This window comes from Moschus berezovskii, chromosome 13, assembly GCF_049115385.1.
Source record: "Moschus berezovskii isolate FMDL1 chromosome 13, NW_MosBer_1.0, whole genome shotgun sequence".
Classification (NCBI taxonomy): domain Eukaryota; kingdom Metazoa; phylum Chordata; class Mammalia; order Artiodactyla; family Moschidae; genus Moschus; species Moschus berezovskii.
In genome coordinates, this window is record NC_142472.1 from 377859 (window position 1) to 398456 (window position 20598).

Consider the following 20598-nt stretch of genomic DNA (forward strand, 5'->3'; position numbering starts at 1 on the left):
TTTCTTGCCAGAGGCTTTAGATGCCACTGCAGCTGGACAGGTCTTTGGAAATTGTCTCTGCGCCCCCTGAGCAGGGGATCCTGAGGAGTACGGCAGGTGTCCGGGTTCCCACAAGGCACCCCATCGGGGTTCTCCCCCACCCAGGTGAGGAAACCAAGGTCCAGGAGGCAGATGGACGTGACCAGAGCAGACTCTGCATGCGCACCTGGGGCAGACATCGTTAGAATCCACCCCAGTCTACGGCCATACCACCCTGAACGCGCCCGATCTCGTCTGATCTCGGAAGCTAAGCAGGGTCGGGCCTGGTTAGTACTTGGATGGGAGAATCCACCCCCAGACTCCCCCACAAGCGCCCAAACAACACGATTGCAGGTATGCTGGCTCTGAGGCTGATGAAGCTGACTGACCCCTGGTGCCCCCGCCTCGGCCTGAGGATGCCAGTGTCCAGCCCAACTCTTCAGGGAGCCACAGTCTGGGATCAGGGTATTTTTGAAACATAATTTAATTTAGCTCTTGCAAAGGCAATTATGAGAAGATGAGGAAATCTGTCTTCTACCGGTCTGAGGACAGTCAGAGAGTCTGGACCAATTATTACTGACATTAAGAAGATAATTGATTAAAACAGTCATGATCCCTAGCACCAGGTTCCTTCCTGTTGTGTGTGAAATGTTTGAAGACTCTAAGGTTCCCTACCTCCACTCTCCTCACCTGAACTCAGGTCCCCAGTCCGTCCAGAAACAGCCACATCCCCTCAGAGGGTCTCACCCAGAGGCCCTGCGCCGACCTGGAGTCACCTTTCAGGTGTGATGGGCAGGTGGAGGTCAAGGATGAGGGTGATGCTAGTTGAACACGAATCAGACATTTCACCCTGCTCACATCTGCCTTTATTAATTGGTGCAATATTCTACCCATTTCACAGATGAGGAAACCGAGACACCCAGAGTTTAAATAACTTTTCTGAAGTCAAGTAGCTGGTCAGTGGCAGAAACAAGATATGAACCAGGTCAGTCCCATTTCAGGGTGTAATTACATCCTCCAAATAGGAAAGCGTGTATTTACCTGACTACAGACATTTAATTTAATCTTTTGTTCATGCAGTCAACAAGTATTTACTGAATTTCCTCTATGTTCAAGATACTAAGAGAACCATGAAGATGTGTCATACAGACCTGCCCTTTAATAGCTTTAAAAGTGAGAAATAGGAGAAATAAACTTGCTGGTGTGTTATAGAGCAGACGATGATAGCACTCATGGAACCGACAAGATAGGAGAAATGGGAATCCCCAGGGGTGTGGCCCCGGCCCAGGGGCGACCAAGGTTTCCTGATGACCAGCGTGTCACCCTCCTCTCGCGCCGGAACCCCCTGGGGGCCATTAATAATCCCAGCGGCTGGAACTCAAACCAGAGCCCCTGGAGGGAGAAGTCTGAGGGGCCCGGGTGGTCCACGAGCAGCAGGACTGGGAACCAGGCTTTCAGGCCAAGAGGATGCTGACAGGGGAGGGGTGCAGGGTTCGGGGGGCCATGTTGCGTCCAGGCTGTTGGGGGGCCACTTTCCAGGAAGAGTCCAGGGGCTCCCACCCATCCACCTTGCCCCAGACCTCCCTCCTCGGAGGGTAGATTTCATGGGCTCCAGCTGGAACAGGGCAGAGGAAGAAGAGTCTAGAACTGCGTTTCTTAAATTACAATCAAGGAGACTCGAGAGTTCATGACCGGCTGCCCGAGAAGGGAGGGTGAGTCATCAACAGTGCCGTTGGGGTGGTGGGCAGGTGAGCCCGGCGCCCACTCAGTCCTGTTAGGAAACCGGGTTCACTGAGGCCCCGCTGAGAACCGCGTCCAGCTCACGACAGGCACCCGGTAACACCGTGTACACAGAGGCCGAGTAAGGGCAGCCCCACCCTCCTGACACCGGCTCCCACCCAGGTGGGCACCCCTCTGGATGCACCCCTCTCCACGGGGTCCTCCCGGCCCTGCCCCAGGAGGACCCGTCACCTCCATCTGCCTGAGCAGAGAGCAGTCTGCGGGCCCTGAAAAGGCAGGGGTTAGAAGACCCCCATGAATCAGCCAGGAAGCCCCTGTGGCAGCCGCAGGCCTGGTGGGGTCCAGATGCAGGGGTCCTCAGCCCTGTGATGGCGGGACCCTCGTCACTGAGGGAACATGTGTGGGAGCCTGGTCCAGAGCCCAGGAGCTGGCGTGGGGCAGACTGCAGAGCACGCCTGTAACCGATCACTCTGCAGGAGCCGGGGATGAATAATGCAGATGGGAGGCCAGGAGACACAGGCCCCACCCGCCCGCGCCCGTTGAGGCAGTGAGGGATGGGCCAGACAGGAGATGCTCTTGGGGACATGGATGGATTAAGTTACCAACACCCTGGGCTTCGCAAGAAAGCCTGTAACAGTGATCTCCCAGCCCCGAACAAGCCTGAGCAGGGGGCTCACCTTTCAGGCACTCAGTCCCCATGGGAAGCCCACCCCTGACTCCCCAGAGGGAGGGTGCCTTCCTGGCCTCAGATCCCCTGTCTCCTTGGACGTGCAGGACAATGCCTGTGTGGGCAGAACCTTGCCCCTCGTAGGCCTGGCCTCCTGCCCGCGGCCCTTATCAAACTCTGCCATGCCAGGGAGAGGTGGCCATCCCCAGCGACATGGACCCGCAGGGCCTGGCGAGGAGCTGGACAGGGAGCCCCCCAGGGCAACTGCCCCCATCATCTCAGGCCCTGGAAGCTTTCTCCCCACAGCCCTGCATCTTAGACAAAAGGCGACTGACCTGCAAAATTGTTGTTCTCTCTCACTGAGGGAATGAGGTTTGATTTCTCCAAAATCAAATCAAGCCTATTTAATCTTCATTTGAAATTGTCTACATAAAGCCTGAGAGTCTAGCGAATATTTATTTTAATGCTGTGCTTTCAAATTGAGGTTCTCCTTTCAAATTATTCTTCTCTTGGCTGGCAGAAGGCCTGTAAGGTGGACGCTAGGTTTTCGCTCAGGCCCCACCTGTGGGTCCGGACACTTGCGGAGGGGCTGGTTCTATCAGGGAGTAAGAGGAGGTGACCTCAGCCTTCACTGAGCTCAGGTTGCATGATTATTAGCAGTTAGGTTTAGTTAGTTATTGTGTTTATCAGAATCAGCTCCTATCACTTGAATAGCCCCAGAATCTCCATGGAGACACTCTGGGCGGGGGCCCCTCCTTCAAGGTGTCTCTGCCTCTCCCGGGCCTCAGCTCCACTCAGACAAGTGTGGGATGCAGCTTCAGAAAAAAAGGGGACTTATGTGTACACACAGTAGGGCCTGACGGGCTACCAGGACCTGCCCAGATGGGGAGCAGAGCAGAGTGTGCAGACATGGAGGCTGCGGGGCTGTGCCAGCAACTCTGGATCTAGAGAGAGATGGGGAAAAAGTGTGCATGTGTGTGCATGAGTGTGCATGCATATAGGCATACATGTGAGTGTGTGTGCACGAGTGTGCATGAGTGCATGTGTGTGTGCATGTGTGTATGAGTGTGTGCATGAGTGCACTGTGTGCATGAATGTATATGTGTGCGTGAGTGTGTGTGTGTATATGTATACATGTGAGCGTGTGTGCACATGTGTGCATGTGTGTGTGAGTGTGTGCATGAGTGCACTGTGCATGAATGTATATGTGTGCATGAGTGTGCGTGTGTATATGTATACATGTGAGCGTGTGTGCACGTGTGCATGAGTGTGCATGTGTGTATGAGTGTGTGTATGAGTGTGTGCATGAGTGCACTGTGTGCATGAATGTATATGTGTGCATGAGTGTGCGTGTGTATATGTATACATGTGAGCGTGTGTGCACGTGTGCATGTGTGTATGAATGTGTGCATGTGTGTATGAGTGTGTGTATGAGTGTGTGCATGAATGTATATGTGTGCATGAGTGTGCGTGTGTATATGTATACATGTGAGCGTGTGTGCACGTGTGCATGAGTGTGCATGTGTGTATGAGTGTGTGTATGAGTGTGTGCATGAGTGCACTGTGTGCATGAATGTATATGTGTGCATGAGTGTGCGTGTGTATATGTATACATGTAAGCGTGTGTGCACGTGTGCGTGTGTGTGTGCATGTGTGTATGAGTGTGTGTATGAGTGTGTGCATGAGTGCACTGTGTGCATGAATGTATATGTGTGCATGAGTGTGTGTGTGTATATGTATACATGTGAGCGTGTGTGCACGTGTGCATGTGTGTATGAGTGTGTGCATGAGTGCACTGTGTGCATGAATGTATATGTGTGCATGAGTGTGCGTGTGTATATGTATACATGTGAGCGTGTGTGCACGTGTGCATGAGTGTGCATGTGTGTGTGCATGTGTGTATGAGTGTGTGTATGAGTGTGTGCATGAATGTATATGTGTGCATGAGTGTGCGTGTGTATATGTATACATGTGAGCGTGTGTGCACGTGTGCATGAGTGTGCATGTGTGTATGAGTGTGTGTATGAGTGTGTGCATGAGTGCACTGTGTGCATGAATGTATATGTGTGCATGAGTGTGCGTGTGTATATGTATACATGTGAGCGTGTGTGCACGTGTGCATGTGTGTATGAGTGTGTGCATGTGTGTATGAGTGTGTGCATGAGTGCACTGTGTGCATGAATGTATATGTGTGCATGAGTGTGCGTGTGTATATGTATACATGTGAGCGTGTGTGCACGTGTGCGTGTGTGTGTGCATGTGTGTGTGCATGTGTGTATGAGTGTGTGTATGAGTGTGTGCATGAGTGCACTGTGTGCATGAATGTATATGTGTGCATGAGTGTGCGTGTGTATATGTATACATGTGAGTGTGTGTGCACGTGTGCATGTGTGTATGAGTGTGTGCATGTGTGTATGAGTGTGTGCATGAGTGTGTGCATGAGTGCACTGTGCATGAATGTATATGTGTGCATGAGTGTGCGTGTGTATATGTATACATGTGAGCGTGTGTGCATGTGTGCATGAGTGTGCATGTGTGTGTGCATGTGTGTATGAGTGTGTGTATGAGTGTGTGCATGAGTGCACTGTGTGCATGAATGTATATGTGTGCATGAGTGTGCGTGTGTATATGTATACATGTGAGCGTGTGTGCACGTGTGCATGTGTGTATGAGTGTGTGCATGTGTGTATGAGTGTGTGCATGAGTGCACTGTGTGCATGAATGTATATGTGTGCATGAGTGTGCGTGTGTATATGTATACATGTGAGCGTGTGTGCACGTGTGCGTGTGTGTGTGTATGTGTGTGTGCATGTGTGTATGAGTGTGTGTATGTGTGCATGAGTGCACTGTGTGCATGAATGTATATGTGTGCATGAGTGTGCGTGTGTATATGTATACATGTGAGTGTGTGTGCACGTGTGCATGTGTGTATGAGTGTGTGCATGTGTGTATGAGTGTGTGCATGAGTGTGTGCATGAGTGCACTGTGCATGAATGTATATGTGTGCATGAGTGTGCGTGTGTATATGTATACATGTGAGCGTGTGTGCACGTGTGCATGAGTGTGCATGTGTGTGTGCATGTGTGTATGAGTGTGTGTATGAGTGTGTGCATGAGTGTGCGTGTGTATATGTATACATGTAAGCGTGTGTGCACATGTGTGCATGTGTGTGTGAGTGTGTGCATGAGTGCACTGTGCATGAATGTATATGTGTGCATGAGTGTGCGTGTGTATATGTATACATGTGAGCGTGTGTGCACATGTGTGCATGTGTGTATGAGTGTGTGTATATGTATACATGTGAGCATGAGTGCATGTGTGTGTGCATGTGTGTGTGTGTGTGCATGAGTGCACTGTGCATTAATGTATATGTGTGCATGAGTGTGCATTTGTATATGTATACATGTGTGCATGAGTGCACGTGTGTGCATGAGTGTGTGCATGAGTGAACTGTGTGCATGAATGTATATGTGTGCATGAGTGTGCGTGTGTATATGTATACATGTGAGCGTGTGTGCACGTGTGCATGTGTGTATGAGTGTGTGCATGTGTGTATGAGTGTGTGTATGAGTGTGTGCATGAGTGTGCGTGTGTATATGTATACATGTAAGCGTGTGTGCACATGTGTGCATGTGTGTGTGAGTGTGTGCATGAGTGCACTGTGCATGAATGTATATGTGTGCATGAGTGTGCGTGTGTATATGTATACATGTGAGCGTGTGTGCACATGTGTGCATGTGTGTGTGAGTGTGTGCATGAGTGCACCGTGCATGAATGTATATGTGTGCATGAGTGTGCGTGTGTATATGTATACATGTGAGCGTGTGTGCACACGTGTGCGTGTGTGTGTGTGCATAGTATGCATGTGAGTGCATGAGTGTGTGCACGTGTGTTTCATATAAACGTATGGGTCTGTCTCTGTGTCTATTGTATACTTGTGCGTACGCGTGTGTGTGGATTGCGTGTTTGTGCATGTCTATGCGTGTGTTCACATGTATTTGTGTGTGTGTGTGTGTCCGTGTGCATCTGCACGTGCGTCTGTGTGATTCTGAAGGACAGTGTGTGGCAGGGACCACAGCACAGTCTAGAGAGCGCATCCCTATTTTCAAACTCTATTTTTACCCATTTCTACTTGGATAGAAATTGCATTTTTTGTTTTTTATTAATACAAACAAAAGTTTCAGTGAAGTCATTTTCAGCTTCTCTAGGTTAATAAGGAAATATGCTCAGTGGGGGTGGGGGGCAGTGGGGGACATTCTTACCTGGGTCTCGTCAGAGCACACCGCCGGGGGGAAGAGTGGCATGTCCTTGGGCTCCTGGTGTGACGCCCACAGGGCCTCAGTGCCCACCCTGCTCCCTGCAGGGGTCCTGAGGTTCGACCGCAGAGGTTCAAGGGAGCCAGGGACGAGGGCTTCTCCTGGGGGAGCGGTCACCCTCCCAGGGCCGACAGGCAAGCTGCTGCTGCCGCCTATGGGGCTGCAGACAGCCCGTTATCTGGGCTGGATGGCCTGTCCCCTGCCCAGCGTGATGGGGGACAGCTGGAGTGACAACGAGACCCCTCCAGGCGTGCCTGGTCAGGGGGTCTGCACGGAGACAGCCCCCAGCAGAGGTCCCCGAAGACACACGAAGCGACCGTGAGCACCGACCAGGAGCCGCCCTGCGCACCTCCCACCGCGGCCTCAGCCCGGGCCCGGAGGTTTCACTGGCCGGGAGCAGGAGGCCTTCCCTGCAGCTCAGCTGGGAAAGATGGACAAAGGGATCAGTTCCAGCCTCAGGATGGGACATTTAAGTTCCTGCTTTGGGCGCTGCTTTCGGTGTCCGCAGAGGGGCGGCGGGGTCGGGTGGGGCAGGGTGGGGTGGGGAGGGGGCCGGCGGGGGAGGGTGGGGGGGGAGGCGGAGCGCGGGGTGGGGGGGGCAGCAGGGGGAGGGGGTTGGTGGGCACCAGCCGGCCCCAGCTCCTTGCCCCTGTGGAGAAGCCTGCCATCAGTGTGGGCCTTGTTGAGTCATTTTTTTCTATGTGATAGTTTAAGTTTTAAAGTTTTTAAAATAAAAGCGGAGTGACTAGAGGACTTTTGCTGCCTGTGCCTGCATGGGGCTGCTGTCACTTTATCGGGGTGGGGGTCCCCGAGCAGACCACGAGAGAGAGACAGCTGAGACCCCGTGTGAGGCTTCTGTGACTGTGTCCACACAGACCCACTAGTTGCTGGAATAACTGCTGATCCGTAGGTCCAGCGTATCCTCTGCCACAGCTGCACCAGATTTAAAATGCCAAAAGTACTGAATAAGTTGTTAGTTATGTTCCATGCAATATCTGGGACACACGTAAAAAAGTTGTTTGCTGTTTATGTGAAGTTCAGCTGTACCCCAACTGTCTGGCCATCCAAGCGCGAGAGGAAGGCAGAGGGGCCTCGCTGGGGGTGCTGACTCCCCGTTAGGCCACTCCCGGCCCCTGAGGGTTAAACCTCTCTGTTCAGGCCACGGGGGCCTGGAGCAGATGAAATGGGTTGCGAAAGGCCAGAAGTGGCGTTTCCTGCCCCTGCGGTAGGCGACTGAGGTCTACAGCCATCCGATGACAATGTCCTGTCCTAGGACAAAAAGCCAGCGTCAGGGTCTGGGTGGCAGTTCCAGGTCACAGACCAGGAGCGCCGGACGGCTCTGCCGGGCCATTCCAGGACGTTCTGTGACCAGTGCACAGCAGAGAGACCCATCCTGCAGGTTTATTCATCACGAAAGGGCTTTAATGTCCTCAGTGCACGAGCGGCCAAAGATACACTTGAAACATCCCACCAGCAGGCTGCCCTCTCGCGTTGACCAACAGCTGTCTGCCCACACCCGCCGGGGAAGTGGCTCCAGACCAGCAGGGCCGACGGTTCCCGGTGGCTGAGCTGCAGCCTCCAAGGTCAGACTTCTCAGGATCACGCTCTCCCAAGGCCGCGGGGGCGCTAACTGCACTGACGTGGTCTGAGGGAGGGGGTGCTCAAGACGGAGAGGGGCCTGCCCTGGCCATCAGGCAGCCAACCCCACAAAGCTAGACCGGCCCAGCATTGGCCAGGCTCTGCAGGCCCAGAGGCAGCAAGAGGGCAGGCCTGCAGGGAGACAGCTCTGCCCCCAGCTGCCCAGCCACACAGGTCAGCACGCAGGCGTCATTGGCTGGAGACAGTCTCAGGAGGAAGGGAAGCCAGAGGTTGGCCGGCAGCCTGTCTTAACCCGGGGCCCTATGCCCTTCCCTCCTCCTGGACGCCTTGGACTCAGCGCCCCTGATATGCTGGAGGGGACCAGCCCAACCCCACTGTTACTGGTGGCTGCGGTGGGTCCAGGAGCTGGGCACTGAGGGAGACGGGCCAGGCCCCCAGTCTGTCCTCTCCAGGGGGGTCCACAAGCCCTGAGGCCAGGGTTTGCCAACCTCTGCACCAACCCTGAGAAGCCAGGACCTGGCCGGCTGCCATGAAGGTGCCAGGAACCCCAGCCCAGCCCCTCTTCCGCTGCCCAAACTGCTGCCAGCTTGCTCATCTGCGCCAGCACCCTGGAGACTCGTGTGTCAGGGTGGACTGAATCCGGAAACCAACGCTGGATTCTTTCTGAGTAAAATGGTGCCAAAAAGTGGACTGTTTCCCACTGGCGCTCCTGACCTGGTGCAGGAGGTCTGGCTGGACCAGCTTCCTCCTCCTGTGCTGAGTGGCTAGTGGGAGGCCTTGCTGACCCACCAGGCACCGTGGCCCGCCTAGGAAAGCAGACACATGCCCGACTTGGACGAGGGAGCTGCCTCCTGCCCAGAGACGCCCTTCATGTCATCCGGCATCTGCCCGTCGGGCCGCCACACGTTCAGGTCCCCGAAGACACCTGTCTCAATCATCTCCTCCTGCCAGGGGATGGGGCAGGTGCCTGAGGCAAACTCCTGGAAGAATTCCGTGTCCGCTTTGTCAAAGGCCACGCCCTTGACTGTGGAGAAGGCACCCACATCCTGGATGTTCTTTGCATAGACGGTCCTGGAGTCCGGGACGAAGGGCGGGGTCAACATCCCTGTGAGGGGACAGGAGACCTGGGGCCTGAGCCGAAAGCCAGGGCCAGGGGGGCTGCTTGCTGAGAGTCCTGTGTATCTGTCCCCCCTACACTGCCCTGGTGGAGATGAGCCCTGAGACGCTCCCCCCAGGGTGCCAAGCAAGGCTGGACACTCAGTCCAATTTGGACTCCTGTCATTAGAACCCAGCCCACACCTGCCACCCCCTCTGCCCTCCCCGGAAGCCTGTCATGAAGGTGGGCACTATCCCAGCCTCACCACCCCCACCCCGCCATGCCCCCGGCCCTGAGCCAGGCTCCGGCATGCAGGTGGACCCGGATGCTCAGGATAAATGCCTGCCCTCTCATCCCACCTTTGTCCGTGTGGACCCCGGGCCAGGTCAGCCCAGCCAGGTGTGGCCTTGGGATGGAAGTCCAGCTCCCGCTTCCCAGGTGCTGACCACTCGGGCTGCCAGGCCCCCTGAACACCACCAACCCCACCCAGGGCTGGTCTGGGTGGCTCCCCGGGTGCCGGCACCTTAGGTTCAGCCGGGGCTGCCTCCACCCGACCCTTCCCTCAAAAGTGACTCCTACAAGAGCGTCAGGCCGTGAGGTCGCAGGCTTGAGCTCCTGGGATGTGGCTCGGAGGCTGTGGCGGGTCCCTCATGACTCTACCTCAGATACACGAGCACACACTCACAGGGGCACACACTCGTAAAGTGCACACATGCACACATGCCCATGCTCACTTGCACCTGCTCACAAAAGACCCAGCAGCAAACTCACATCCCACTTGACTTGGCTCATGGGTCCCTTAAAGGAAGCGCCCAGCCGTGGGTTCGGGTGCTTAGCACAAAGGCAGGTCAGGGTGCCTTCAACAAGACCTATCCAACCCTTGTCACCTCCGAGGGTGCCCGAGAGGCCCGACCCAAGAAGGGCCGGTCCAGGGCTTGTTGTGACGAGCGGGGACGGGGCCCATGGCACCGTCGCGCAGAGGACGCTGCGGGGGTTTTGCCCAGGCCGCCCGCCCCACCCCACCAGCTTCACACTGAGCTTCCAGATGCCCAAGGGACAGGGCAGTCGTGGAGTTCACCCAGCCCCAGCCCCCAACAGGCAGTACCGGCCTCCAGCTGCCGCCAGCTGACATCTCTGAAGAGGGGGTGCGTGCGGAGCCCGTCGCAGGAGCCGTCCCGGAACCCCAGGCGCTTCTCAGGATCCTTCTGCAGCAGCGCCTCACAGAAGTCCTTGCTGGCTGGGCTGAACTTGTCGGGGTAGGTGACCGACTGCTCCAGGATCCTCTGCTTCAGCTCCTTGTTCTCCACCTACATGGCAGGTGCAGCACCGTCCACCCAGTCACTCCTCGGGGCCTCTCCCGCGCCTGGCCCCCCCGCAGCTGCAGACAGAGCTGTGCCACGGCCCAGGCAGCCCGGCCTCAGGAGGGGCGCACAGCACCCTCCCATGGACCGGTTCAGCCTCGCAGTCAGGGCGCGATACCCTGAAGGTGGAGACTTGCACCCCCATGACTGTCCCCGCTAGCTGCTAAGGGGCAGGCGTCCACGGGGTCCATGGGGCCACAGTTCAAGCCAGCTCCCCAGAGCTTAGCGGCCACTTCCAGTGGCTCCATCAGCAGGGAGCTCCCTGACAATCGCCCTGGAATTCTCTACCCCACCTCAGCCAAACACTGACCAGGCCTCTCCTTGTCAGTCAGATTTGCCCCTCCTGAAACTTCTAAAACTTCACGGGGGTGGAATCATCTAGAGTCACTCTTCCGGGTCCATGTTCTTGCATTCATCATGACAGGTTCGACACCTGTCCGTGTCGTGGGTGTATCCAGGGTTCCTCACCACCGAACAGACCAAGGATGAACCACAGAATATTCAGAGGGACCACGATGGGCCAGAGAATGGACAGACCATGATAGTTCACTTTCTCATTAAAGCTCCTTATGTTGGTTTTCACCAGAACACAGGGAACCTGGCAGGGCTGTGGGCTCAGCACAGGCCCTGATGGGGCTTTGGTCCCGAGGCCGGCGTGGACCCCATCCTGCTGCTCTTCTGAGCCGAGGTTGGGGAGACTCACTGGTTCAAGGCAGAGGTGCAGACACAGAACAGCCCCGTGCGTTTGTCAAGGCGGAGGTCCTCACTCTTGGGGGACCCAGTTTGTTCTTGGGAGAAGCGCGGGGACTGGGTAGGGGTGCCACTCGGTGGTCTAGCAGGAGAGGCGGATGGCTGAGACCTCCAGGAAGGCCGAGGGGCCGCGGGCACAGCAGACAGGCCTCATCTAAAGTGCCGTCCACACCGGGCCTCCTCACCCCGGCTCTGAGCTGGGTAGCGTGGCACCCACGGGACAGGCTGCTTTGCTCTTCTTGTTCTGAACACGGATGGGACCTCCGAAAGGCCTCTGCTCACGGCCCTGCTGGGCAGCGCAGAGCATCCCAGGCAGGAGTGGGCCTCCCTGGCCCAGAGCCCCTCAGTGCCCACTGCCCCGTGACACCCAGGGACGCTGCCGTGCCTGGAGCACGGCCTGCGGTCAGCACCGGGAGGAGAGCCCCCAGGCCGAGCTGCTCCTGGGACAAGGTTGGCGTCTGGAGACCAGGGACGACGTCTCCATGTCCCCCTCCTGCCCAGGGAGGACCTGCCCCGAGAACCCAGTGCTCTCCCACAGAGGGTCACCGCCAGGTCAGCAGGGGACGCTGCCCCTGTGACCCCCACACACACAGGACCGCCGGCGCACCTACCTTTTCTCCACGGGCTCGGAAGGGCCCTCTGGCCGCGATCATCTCGTACAGCGTGACACCCAGCGCGAAGTAATCCACGGAAAAGTCGTACTCCTCCCCCCGCAGGAGCTCAGGGGCCATGAACCCTGGGCAGGAAGGGCGAGACTCAGCGGCCAGCAAGAGGAGCAGACACTGCGTCTCCCTGGAACTAGCAGGGTCCTTGCACTGTGACACATGGGGCAGACCCCCACCCCCCGGGGGTGCCCCCATCATGAGTGACCCCTAGGCACGGCCACTCCCAGCAGAGACCCCCCGACCCAGGGTGGGTCTCGCCCCACTTTGGTGCCCACGGCAGATGGAGTAGGTGACTCGTGAGGGGCCTGCGGGTTCGTGGGACTGTGGTCAGAGGCAGGCGCTCGGTTGCTGCCCAAAAGGGCACAAAAGGAGAGGCTGGAGCCCCAGTGTCCAAACAGTGGACTGGACACTGGTGGCCTGTGTGTTCCACCTCTTGGGAGTTGGGTCACATGCCGGGCCCCAGGAGCTGAATGGGACACCCTGGAGCCCGCCCCAGCCTCCAACACTGTGTGCCTGGTGCGGAGGCCAGCCTGGCACGTGGGGAAGTGGACAGGCAACATTTGGGGCCCGTGGGGGCACTCCTGGGGCAGAGGGGTGCTCGGGAAGTCGGGGGCTTCTGTGCTCGGATGACTGGATGTCCCCCCGAACCAAAGCTGAACGTGGGTCTGTTTCCAGCCTCTCTGAGCCCTGCAGGGTCTGCCCGTGTTTGTGGCGAGTTCCCAAGGGGAACGTGACCACAGGACTTTCTCTCAGGGGCTGCAGGTCAAGCTCAGAAGAATCACTGGCCCGGAACGCAGCCTCCCTTCAGGGAATTACACGGCCATCCAGGTGCCGCAGACTCCAGAAGGACACGTTCCCCGGAATCGTCCCGGAGCAGGCCCCGCGGAGACGCAGCCGCGGGAGACGGCCCGCGGGCCCCCGCCCGCCCGCTCGGACGCACAGACGCGGCCTTCGGTGGCGGCGCGGAGTGGACAGGGTGCCGGCTCCCCGGGGACCCCGTCTCCCGCGTGGGCGGACTGCGGCTGACCCGGGCCGGAGGGAGCGGGGCCGGGGAAGGAGGTGCGCAGGGCCCCGCGAGCCCTCCCCGGACGCCCCGACCCCAGGCCTGCGGGGCTGCTCGCGGCCACACCCGGCGCCCGACCGCCAGGGCTCGGCTCAGCGCAGCGGCGGACGCAGCGCCCGCCCGGCGGGGCCCGGCGCCCCCTGGCGGCCAGCAGGGCGCCTGCAAGCGGGGCGGGCCGGTCCAGCGGGGAGGCCCGGCGTCCCCTGGCGGCCAGCAGGGCCCCTGCAAGCGGGGCGGGCCGCGCCTGCGGTCCAGCGGCCTGCGTCCTGGCCCCGGGGAGGGGCCCCTGCGGTGTTCTCCTAAGGACGTAGTTCCCGGGAAGAGGCGAGAGTAGGCGACCTCACACGCTCACGCCCAGGGAGGAACCTCAGAGATTTGGCCCAGGATCCGGATATTCAAGACAGAACCTTTTCCTAAGTAAAGCCTTAGATGAGAAAGACCTACCGTGGGGACAGACAGCCCCCAAAGGAGCTGAGGGCACAGGATGGGACAGAACAAAGCCCAGAGGCCCCAGGCCCAGGCCCCCTCTTTCCCCTCAGAGCTGAACAAACAGGGGAGGAGCAGATTTGCTGAGAAAGCCTGCAGAAACCCAGGGCTGTCGGGAGCGGGCAGGAGGTCTGCACGTGAGTCTGGGTGCCCAGCGGCCCCTGGAGGCCTCAGTGGTGAGAGCCCCATGCCATCCCTTGCTGTGAAGCCTCTGCTCCCACCCTCTGGGGGTGAGAGGGCATGGGGGCAGGACCCCCCAGGCACGCTCATGTGAAGACACACACACACTCTGGACAAGGGCAGCCCCCACTGCATGGTCTCCCCATGGCAATGAGGCATGGGGAGGGTTGGGCCAGGCGCCCCCCGAGGCCATCTCCCAGTCTGCCCCCCAGGATGCCCACAGCTGAGCCCCTGCCCGGCCTCCACCCAGTGCCCCCTCCCTCCCAGCTCTGCCCTGCCACCCTCAGCACAGACCCCAGGCTCTGTCCACGGCAGCGCTGGGGGCTTCCATCCCCAAGGGTGGGCCCGGGTGCCACTTCCGCACAGCTGTGCAGGCCCCCAGCTGTTTCCCTGCCTACTCACGGATGAGGGAGCAGTTTTCCGACGCCCCAGCATTCACCATACCCCCCCACCTGAGGCCACGGGACCCCAGGACGGGCCCTGGCCCGTCCCCAGAGAGGCTGCGTCCACAGGGCGCCCTCACCTGGGGTCCCTGCGTAGCCCTTGGTCTTGGTCTGTCCTTCCTTCAGCTCCACGGCCAGCCCAAGGTCAGAAATGCGGACGTTGCCTGGAGAGCAAACACAGCTCAGGTCACCTACGGCCCCACGAACAGAGGCCGCCTGTCTTCCTGGAACCGCGGGATCCCTGGCCAGCTTCTGCACACACACACATGCATACCAGGAATGCACGCCTGCACAAGCACAGCACGGGCACACACAGGGGCCCCCACTCCTCGCTGGGGACAGACGGGGGCATCCAGCGATGCCTGCAGCTGGACTCCGGGGCACCGCAAGCTCTGCAGCCTCGACCCGTGGGGACGCCAGGTGTCCGTCCAGCCTCTGATGGGGAGGGGGCTCTAAAGTCACTTGGAGGAGGCCTCGGCCTCTGGAGTCACTTTCTGATAAGAAGCCCCGTTTGACTCCTCACAGAGGCAGCAAGGAAAGTGAGGGGTGAGAACTCGGCCGTAGCCCAGCTGTTCACTGACAGCTCCACACCCTCCCGCCTGGACCAACTCCCTGCAGCTCTGGGCGCCCCGTCGTGCTCCAGATTTCCCTTGGGGAACAATAAACAGACGTCAGCTGGGTCTCTGCTGTGGGACTATAACCAGCGTTTATCAAAGTTGGTCCCTCCGCTGCTGATAACCCGTCAGGCTGCAGAGGGGAGGCGGGAGGGGAGGCGGGGGGGCAGGGAGCCCGCCGCACCATCGTCGTCCAGCAGCACGTTCTCGGGCTTGAGGTCTCGGTAGACAATGCTCCGCTGATGCAGGTGCTCCAGGCCGCTGACGATCTGGGCCGCGTAGAAGATGGCGCGAGGCTCCTGGAAGCCTGGGTTCTCCTCGTCCACATTGTAGATGTGGTACCTGGGGCAGACCAGGAGCCCGTGCATCTCTAGCACAACCACAAGCCACAGGCCCGCAGTTCTGACGGGAAGTAATATCTTGGGGAAACGGTGAGGGCTGAGGCCACCTGGCCCTAGGAGCCCGTGGCAGAGCCGGGACCCCGGCCCTGGGGACTTCACCCTCTGAGTCCTCTTCGTCCCTCTCCAGAGCTGCAACCGGGAGAAGCAGGTGGTTCTCCCAGCCCCCCACCCCACCCCGGCCCACAGGCCTGGGAAATGGGCCCCACAGCCACTTTACAGCCACCAGCGAAGGAGCCAGGCAAAGGGAGGTGCAGGCAGGCCGTGACCAGCCCGAGCCCTGCTCGACGCGAGCGACTGGCCCAGAGCCTAGGAGCCTGCTCCAGCATGAGGTGCAGCCTGGTGTAACAGAGTATGGTGCAGAATAATATAATATAACGCAGTATAACAACACCGTGCTGTGCAGTGCAGTGTGGCACAGCCGAGGCTACAAGGGGCCAGGGTGGCGCGGGCAGCCTCGCCCAGTGTGGCTCGTGCAGTGTGCAGGCCGACAGCCAGCACAGCACAGGGCCGCCCACACACGAGGCTGCCCGCGCTCCCAGCACAGCGCAGGGCCGCGCACACACGAGGCTGCCCGCGCTCCCAGCACAGCGCAGGGCCGCGCACACACGAGGCACACCGCGCTCCCAGCACACACGAGGCTGCCCGCGCTCCCAGCACAGCTCAGGGCCGCGCACACACGAGGCTGCCCGCGCTCCCAGCACAGCGCAGGGCCGCGCACACACGAGGCTGCCCGCGCTCCCAGCACAGCGCAGGGCCGCGCACACACGAGGCTGCCCGCGCTCCCAGCACAGCGCAGGGCCGCGCACACACGAGGCACACCGCGCTCCCAGCACCCTGCAGGGCACGGCGGGCGGGTGGAGGCAAGCGGAGCGTCTCGGTCGTTCTCTTGTTCGCAAGCTCCAGACCCTTTGCTCCTCCTCCACAAACACGTACAGCTGACTCAGCCAGAGCCTCAGCCCCTCACCTGGAAAAGGCGGCTAACAACTCAACGGGCCGAGTTTCAGTGCGGGAGAACCTGGACGGGGGCCGGGGCCCAGCGACAGCCCCGCACACTCGGGAGGGACGTGTGAGTCCCTAAGTGTCTCAGAGGCCCTAGCTGACTCTCTGCAGCAGCCACGGAGCACCAGTGTTTATCCTTATCCCCGTCGCACAGACCGGCGCTGGCCTAGAGTGGCCGAGCTGCCCAGCTGATCGGCGGGGACTTTCCCCCCTGAGAGCCCAGGGTCAGGCCCCCAGGTCTCCTGCTAATCCAGACCCCCTAGTCCTCCCCGCAGGCTGACGGCCAAGCCCCGGTTCCAACGTCCTCACACTGTGCTTCCAGCTCTGCCGTCGCCCCCGGGGTCCCCACACCTCACTGAGACCACAGACGCCCCAAGGACCAGCAACCAGAAGACAGAGAGGAAGGCTCAGTGAGGACAGGGCTTCTCCTCCTCACTCATCCTGAGCGTGTGGGAAGCAGCCCCTCTGGCCCCAGAGCCCTGCGTACAGTCAGCCAAGCCCTCCTGGCCCCGCTCCCACGAGGCCGAGAGGAGCCTTACCGAATGTCACCTCCGTTCATGATGGTCATCACAAGGCAGAGGTCCGTCTTGGTCTCGAAGGCGTAGGCCAGGGACACGATGAACCTGCTGTGCACCTTGGCGAGGATCTTCTTCTCCACCATGGCACCCTGCAGAGCGGGGCGAGCCCCCAGGTTCAGGCAGGGAAGAAAAACCGCCCAAGCAGCCAAGTTCCGCCAACCAGAAAATGTCCCAGTGAAACATGGAGTTGCAGAAACATTTTTAAAGAGGTTGTAAAAAGACTCTGATGCTGGGAGGGATTGGGGGCAGGAGGAGAAGGGGACGACAGAGAATGAGATGGTTGGATGGCATCACCGACTCGATGGACATGAGTTTGAGCAAGCTCCAGGAGTTGGTGATGGATAGGGAGGCCTGGCATGCTGTGATTCATGGGGTCGCAAAGAGTCGGACATGACTGAGAGACTGAACTGAACTGAACAGAGCAATTGGTTCAAAATTGGGAAAGGAGTACCACAAGGCCGTATATTACCACCCTATTTATGTAAATTATATGCAGAGTACATCACATGAAATGCCAGGCTGGATGAATCACAAGCTGGAATCAGTATCGCCAGGAAAAATATGAACAACCTCAGATATGCAGATGATACCACTCTAACGTCGGAAAGTGAAGAGGAACTAAAGAGCCTCTTGAAGAAGGTGAAAGAGAAAGTGAAAAAGCTGGCTTAAAACTCAACGTTCAAAAAACTAAGATCGTAGCATCTGGTCTCACCACTTCATGACACATAAAAGAAGAAAAGGTAGAAGCAATGGTAGATTTTCTTTCATGGGCTCCGGGATCACTGCGGATGGCGACTGCAGCCATGAAATTAAAAGACGCTTGCTCCTTGGAAGGAAAGCTATGACCAACCTAGACAGCATATTAAAAAGCAGAGATATCACTTTGTTGACAGAGGTCCGTCTAGTCTAAGCTATGGTTTTTCCAGTAGTCATGTATGGATGTGAGAGTTGGACTGTGAAGAAAGCTGAGCGCCAAAGAATTGATGCTTTCGAACTGTGGTGTTGGAGAAGACTCTTGAGAGTCCCTTGGACTGCAAGGCGATCCAACCAGTCCATTCTAAAGGAGATCAATCCTGGGTGTTCACTGGAAGGACTGATGCTGATGCTGAAGCTCCAACACTTTGACCACCTGGTGAGAAGAACTGACTCATTTGAAAAGACCCTTTTGCTGGGCAAGATTGAAGGCAGGAGGAGAAGGGGATGACAGAGGATGAGATGGCTGGATGGCATCACCAACTCGATGGACATGAGTTTGAGCAAGCTCCGGGAGTTGGTGGTGGACAGGGAGGCCTGGCGTGCTGCGGTCCCTGGGGCCACAGAGTCGGACACGACTGAGCACTGAACAACAACAGAGCAGCTGCAGTAACTGAGGGACGTGCCCCACAAGCCCCGTTTCGCAGGGACAGGATACAGCCCGGGGACCCGTCGTGCACAGGGACTTGGGGTTCCTGGGGCCTCGAGCAAGGGGGCTCCCACCACCAGCCTTGCAAACGCCCCTGAGGTCACACGGGTCCCTAGGCATCCGTCAGCTCTGGCCTTCCCTTCCAGCTCCGCCTCTGCAGACCCTCCTCTCCTCCCGTCCAGGCCTCTGGACAGTGGAGATCAGCCAGGCCCACTGGCCAGCACCCTTCCAAGCCACCCCGCACCCCTGGGCACTTTCTATCCTCATCTTAAAACCCTATGAAGCCCGTTTGACGTGCTTCTAAAAGCTGTGCTGGGTGAGGGCAAGAGCCCGTCTTAAAACCCTATGAAGCCCGTTTAACGTGCTTCTAAAAGCTGTGCTGGGTGAGGGCAAGAGCCCGTCTTGATTTGGGAAGCCCTTTCTCCCCACTGCATGGGGATATCTTAGGCACATTTTACTGTAAAAGTTCAGTAAGGTTCCTGAACTCGGGAGAGAAGCAGCTTAGTTCCCTAATGGTTGGGTTAAGACTGTAGGTAGATGGCCCCGAGGGTGACCGCTGCCCCAGAGTCCATCGGGCAGAGTGCCACTGGGGGCCCTGGGCAGGGTGCTGAGGGGGGCTGTCATTCGCCCCAGCACGGGAACGCCAGCGTTGGACGGAGCGCGGCCAGAGACGAGTATCCGAGATACTAAGCCGCTTTCTCTGATCCCGCCCGAACGGAGCCTGATGCCAGAGGCACAGTAGGGGGCCTTTGCCCCCCATGCACCCCTGCCTCCCCAAGATCCGGGCAGCGCTGAGCCAGGTGCCCCGGCCTCCCCGCACCAGCCCTAGGGACGCCCTGGGCAGCCTCCTCACTGCACAACCAGGGAGTGCCGGGAAGCCAGGGGTCTGAGGAACTGATCCAGCCTCCCGGCACTGGCTGCTGCATCTCGTGGGGACACCAACTGACGGAGGAGGACAAGGAAGGTGGCACACCACCCTCGCCAGCTACGCCCGGGCCATGCTTTGAGGAGGACGGCCACCCGGCCCGGCCCAGGTGCGGGGTTGGAAGCTCAGAGCAGCCGGACAAGCTGAGCCGCAGGCCCAGCGTGGAGCCTCACCCGCGCCTGCGGCCCTGGCCAGGCGCTCAGCCGCTGTGCAGACAGGCAGGCCCGACCAGGGGGCACAGGGGACCGACCCCCACCCAGGGCCGCCCCCCAGAGCAGCACAGCCCACCTGGTACCCCTTCCGCTTCTTCAGCCGCTTCTTGTTCAGCTTCTTGCACGCGTACAGCTTGCCCGTGGCCTTCATCTGGCAGGCGAACACCTCCCCGAAGCCACCCCGTCCCAGCACCCTGAAGTCTAGGAACCAGTCCTCGCCCATGGGCTGGGCCTCCAGCCACTTCCACTGCAAGAAGCGCAGGAAGTAGAGGCTGTCCAGGAACTCCTGGAAGGGGGCCTGGCCTAGATGTGCCAGGACAGCCCGCAGCAGGGGCTGGAAGAGCCCGTCCCCTGCCCCTTCCCGGGCCCGTGCCGCCGTCTCCGCATCCAGGAAGCCACAGAAGAGCTGGGCCTGGGGGTCCAGGTACGCGGCCCGGATGGCCTGGGCCTTCTGCGGCCGGAGGGCGTCGTCAGCCGTATCATAGTCCTCAACATCCCTCCAAAGCTGCAGGGCCGGCTCGTGCTGTGCGTGGGCCCGCAGGAACTGCTGGAAGAGCCGCTTGCCGATGGGCTGCTCCAGGCACACGCCCTCGAAGCCCAGGTCCAGGCTCGCCCGGAGCGCCTCGCACTTGGACAGCGGGGGCAGCTTGAGCCTGGCCAGGTACTTCCTGTCCCGGGAGGCCGGGCCGCTGCTCGCGTCGAAGCTGCCCCGGGCCGCAATGAAGGCTGAATTGGCCACCACCGTCTCCAGGGACCCGAAATCCATCCCGGCACCGGGCCTTCTCCACGTCCGGCTCCCGCGTCCCCAGCTGGCCTGACCTGCTGCCCTTGGCCTGTGGCCCGTGCCCGCCCTCGGGATGGGAGGCTGGCCGGGCGGCGGGAGCCCCGGGAAGCCCGCTGACGCAGCTCGGGCTAAATCCCGGCCAGAGTGGAGGACGTGCAGGGCAGTGAGCAGGTGCCAGAAAAAGACAATCCCTAAGCTGCTCGCAGATGGATTAGCCAGGCTGTGCTGCCCACTCCTTCCTGCGAGGAAGAACACACGGGGTCCAGGCCCACCTCACGAGCCTGGAGCCCCCGCCTCAT

At 59.2% G+C, this 20598-nt stretch overlaps 1 protein-coding gene across 1 annotated transcript; it reads right to left on the reverse strand.

The window, feature by feature from the left end:
• Positions 1 to 8202: 8202 nt before the first annotated feature.
• Positions 8203 to 20281, reverse strand: GRK1 (G protein-coupled receptor kinase 1). The gene is made up of 7 exons (XM_055426865.1): positions 19592 to 20281; positions 16938 to 17065; positions 15183 to 15340; positions 14465 to 14548; positions 12159 to 12283; positions 10542 to 10743; positions 8203 to 9445 (listed from the first exon to the last, which is right to left on the reverse strand). Exons 1-7 carry the CDS (start codon positions 20279 to 20281, stop codon positions 9147 to 9149), a joined length of 1686 nt encoding a protein of 561 aa, XP_055282840.1. The 3' UTR covers positions 8203 to 9146.
• Positions 20282 to 20598: the final 317 nt, after the last annotated feature.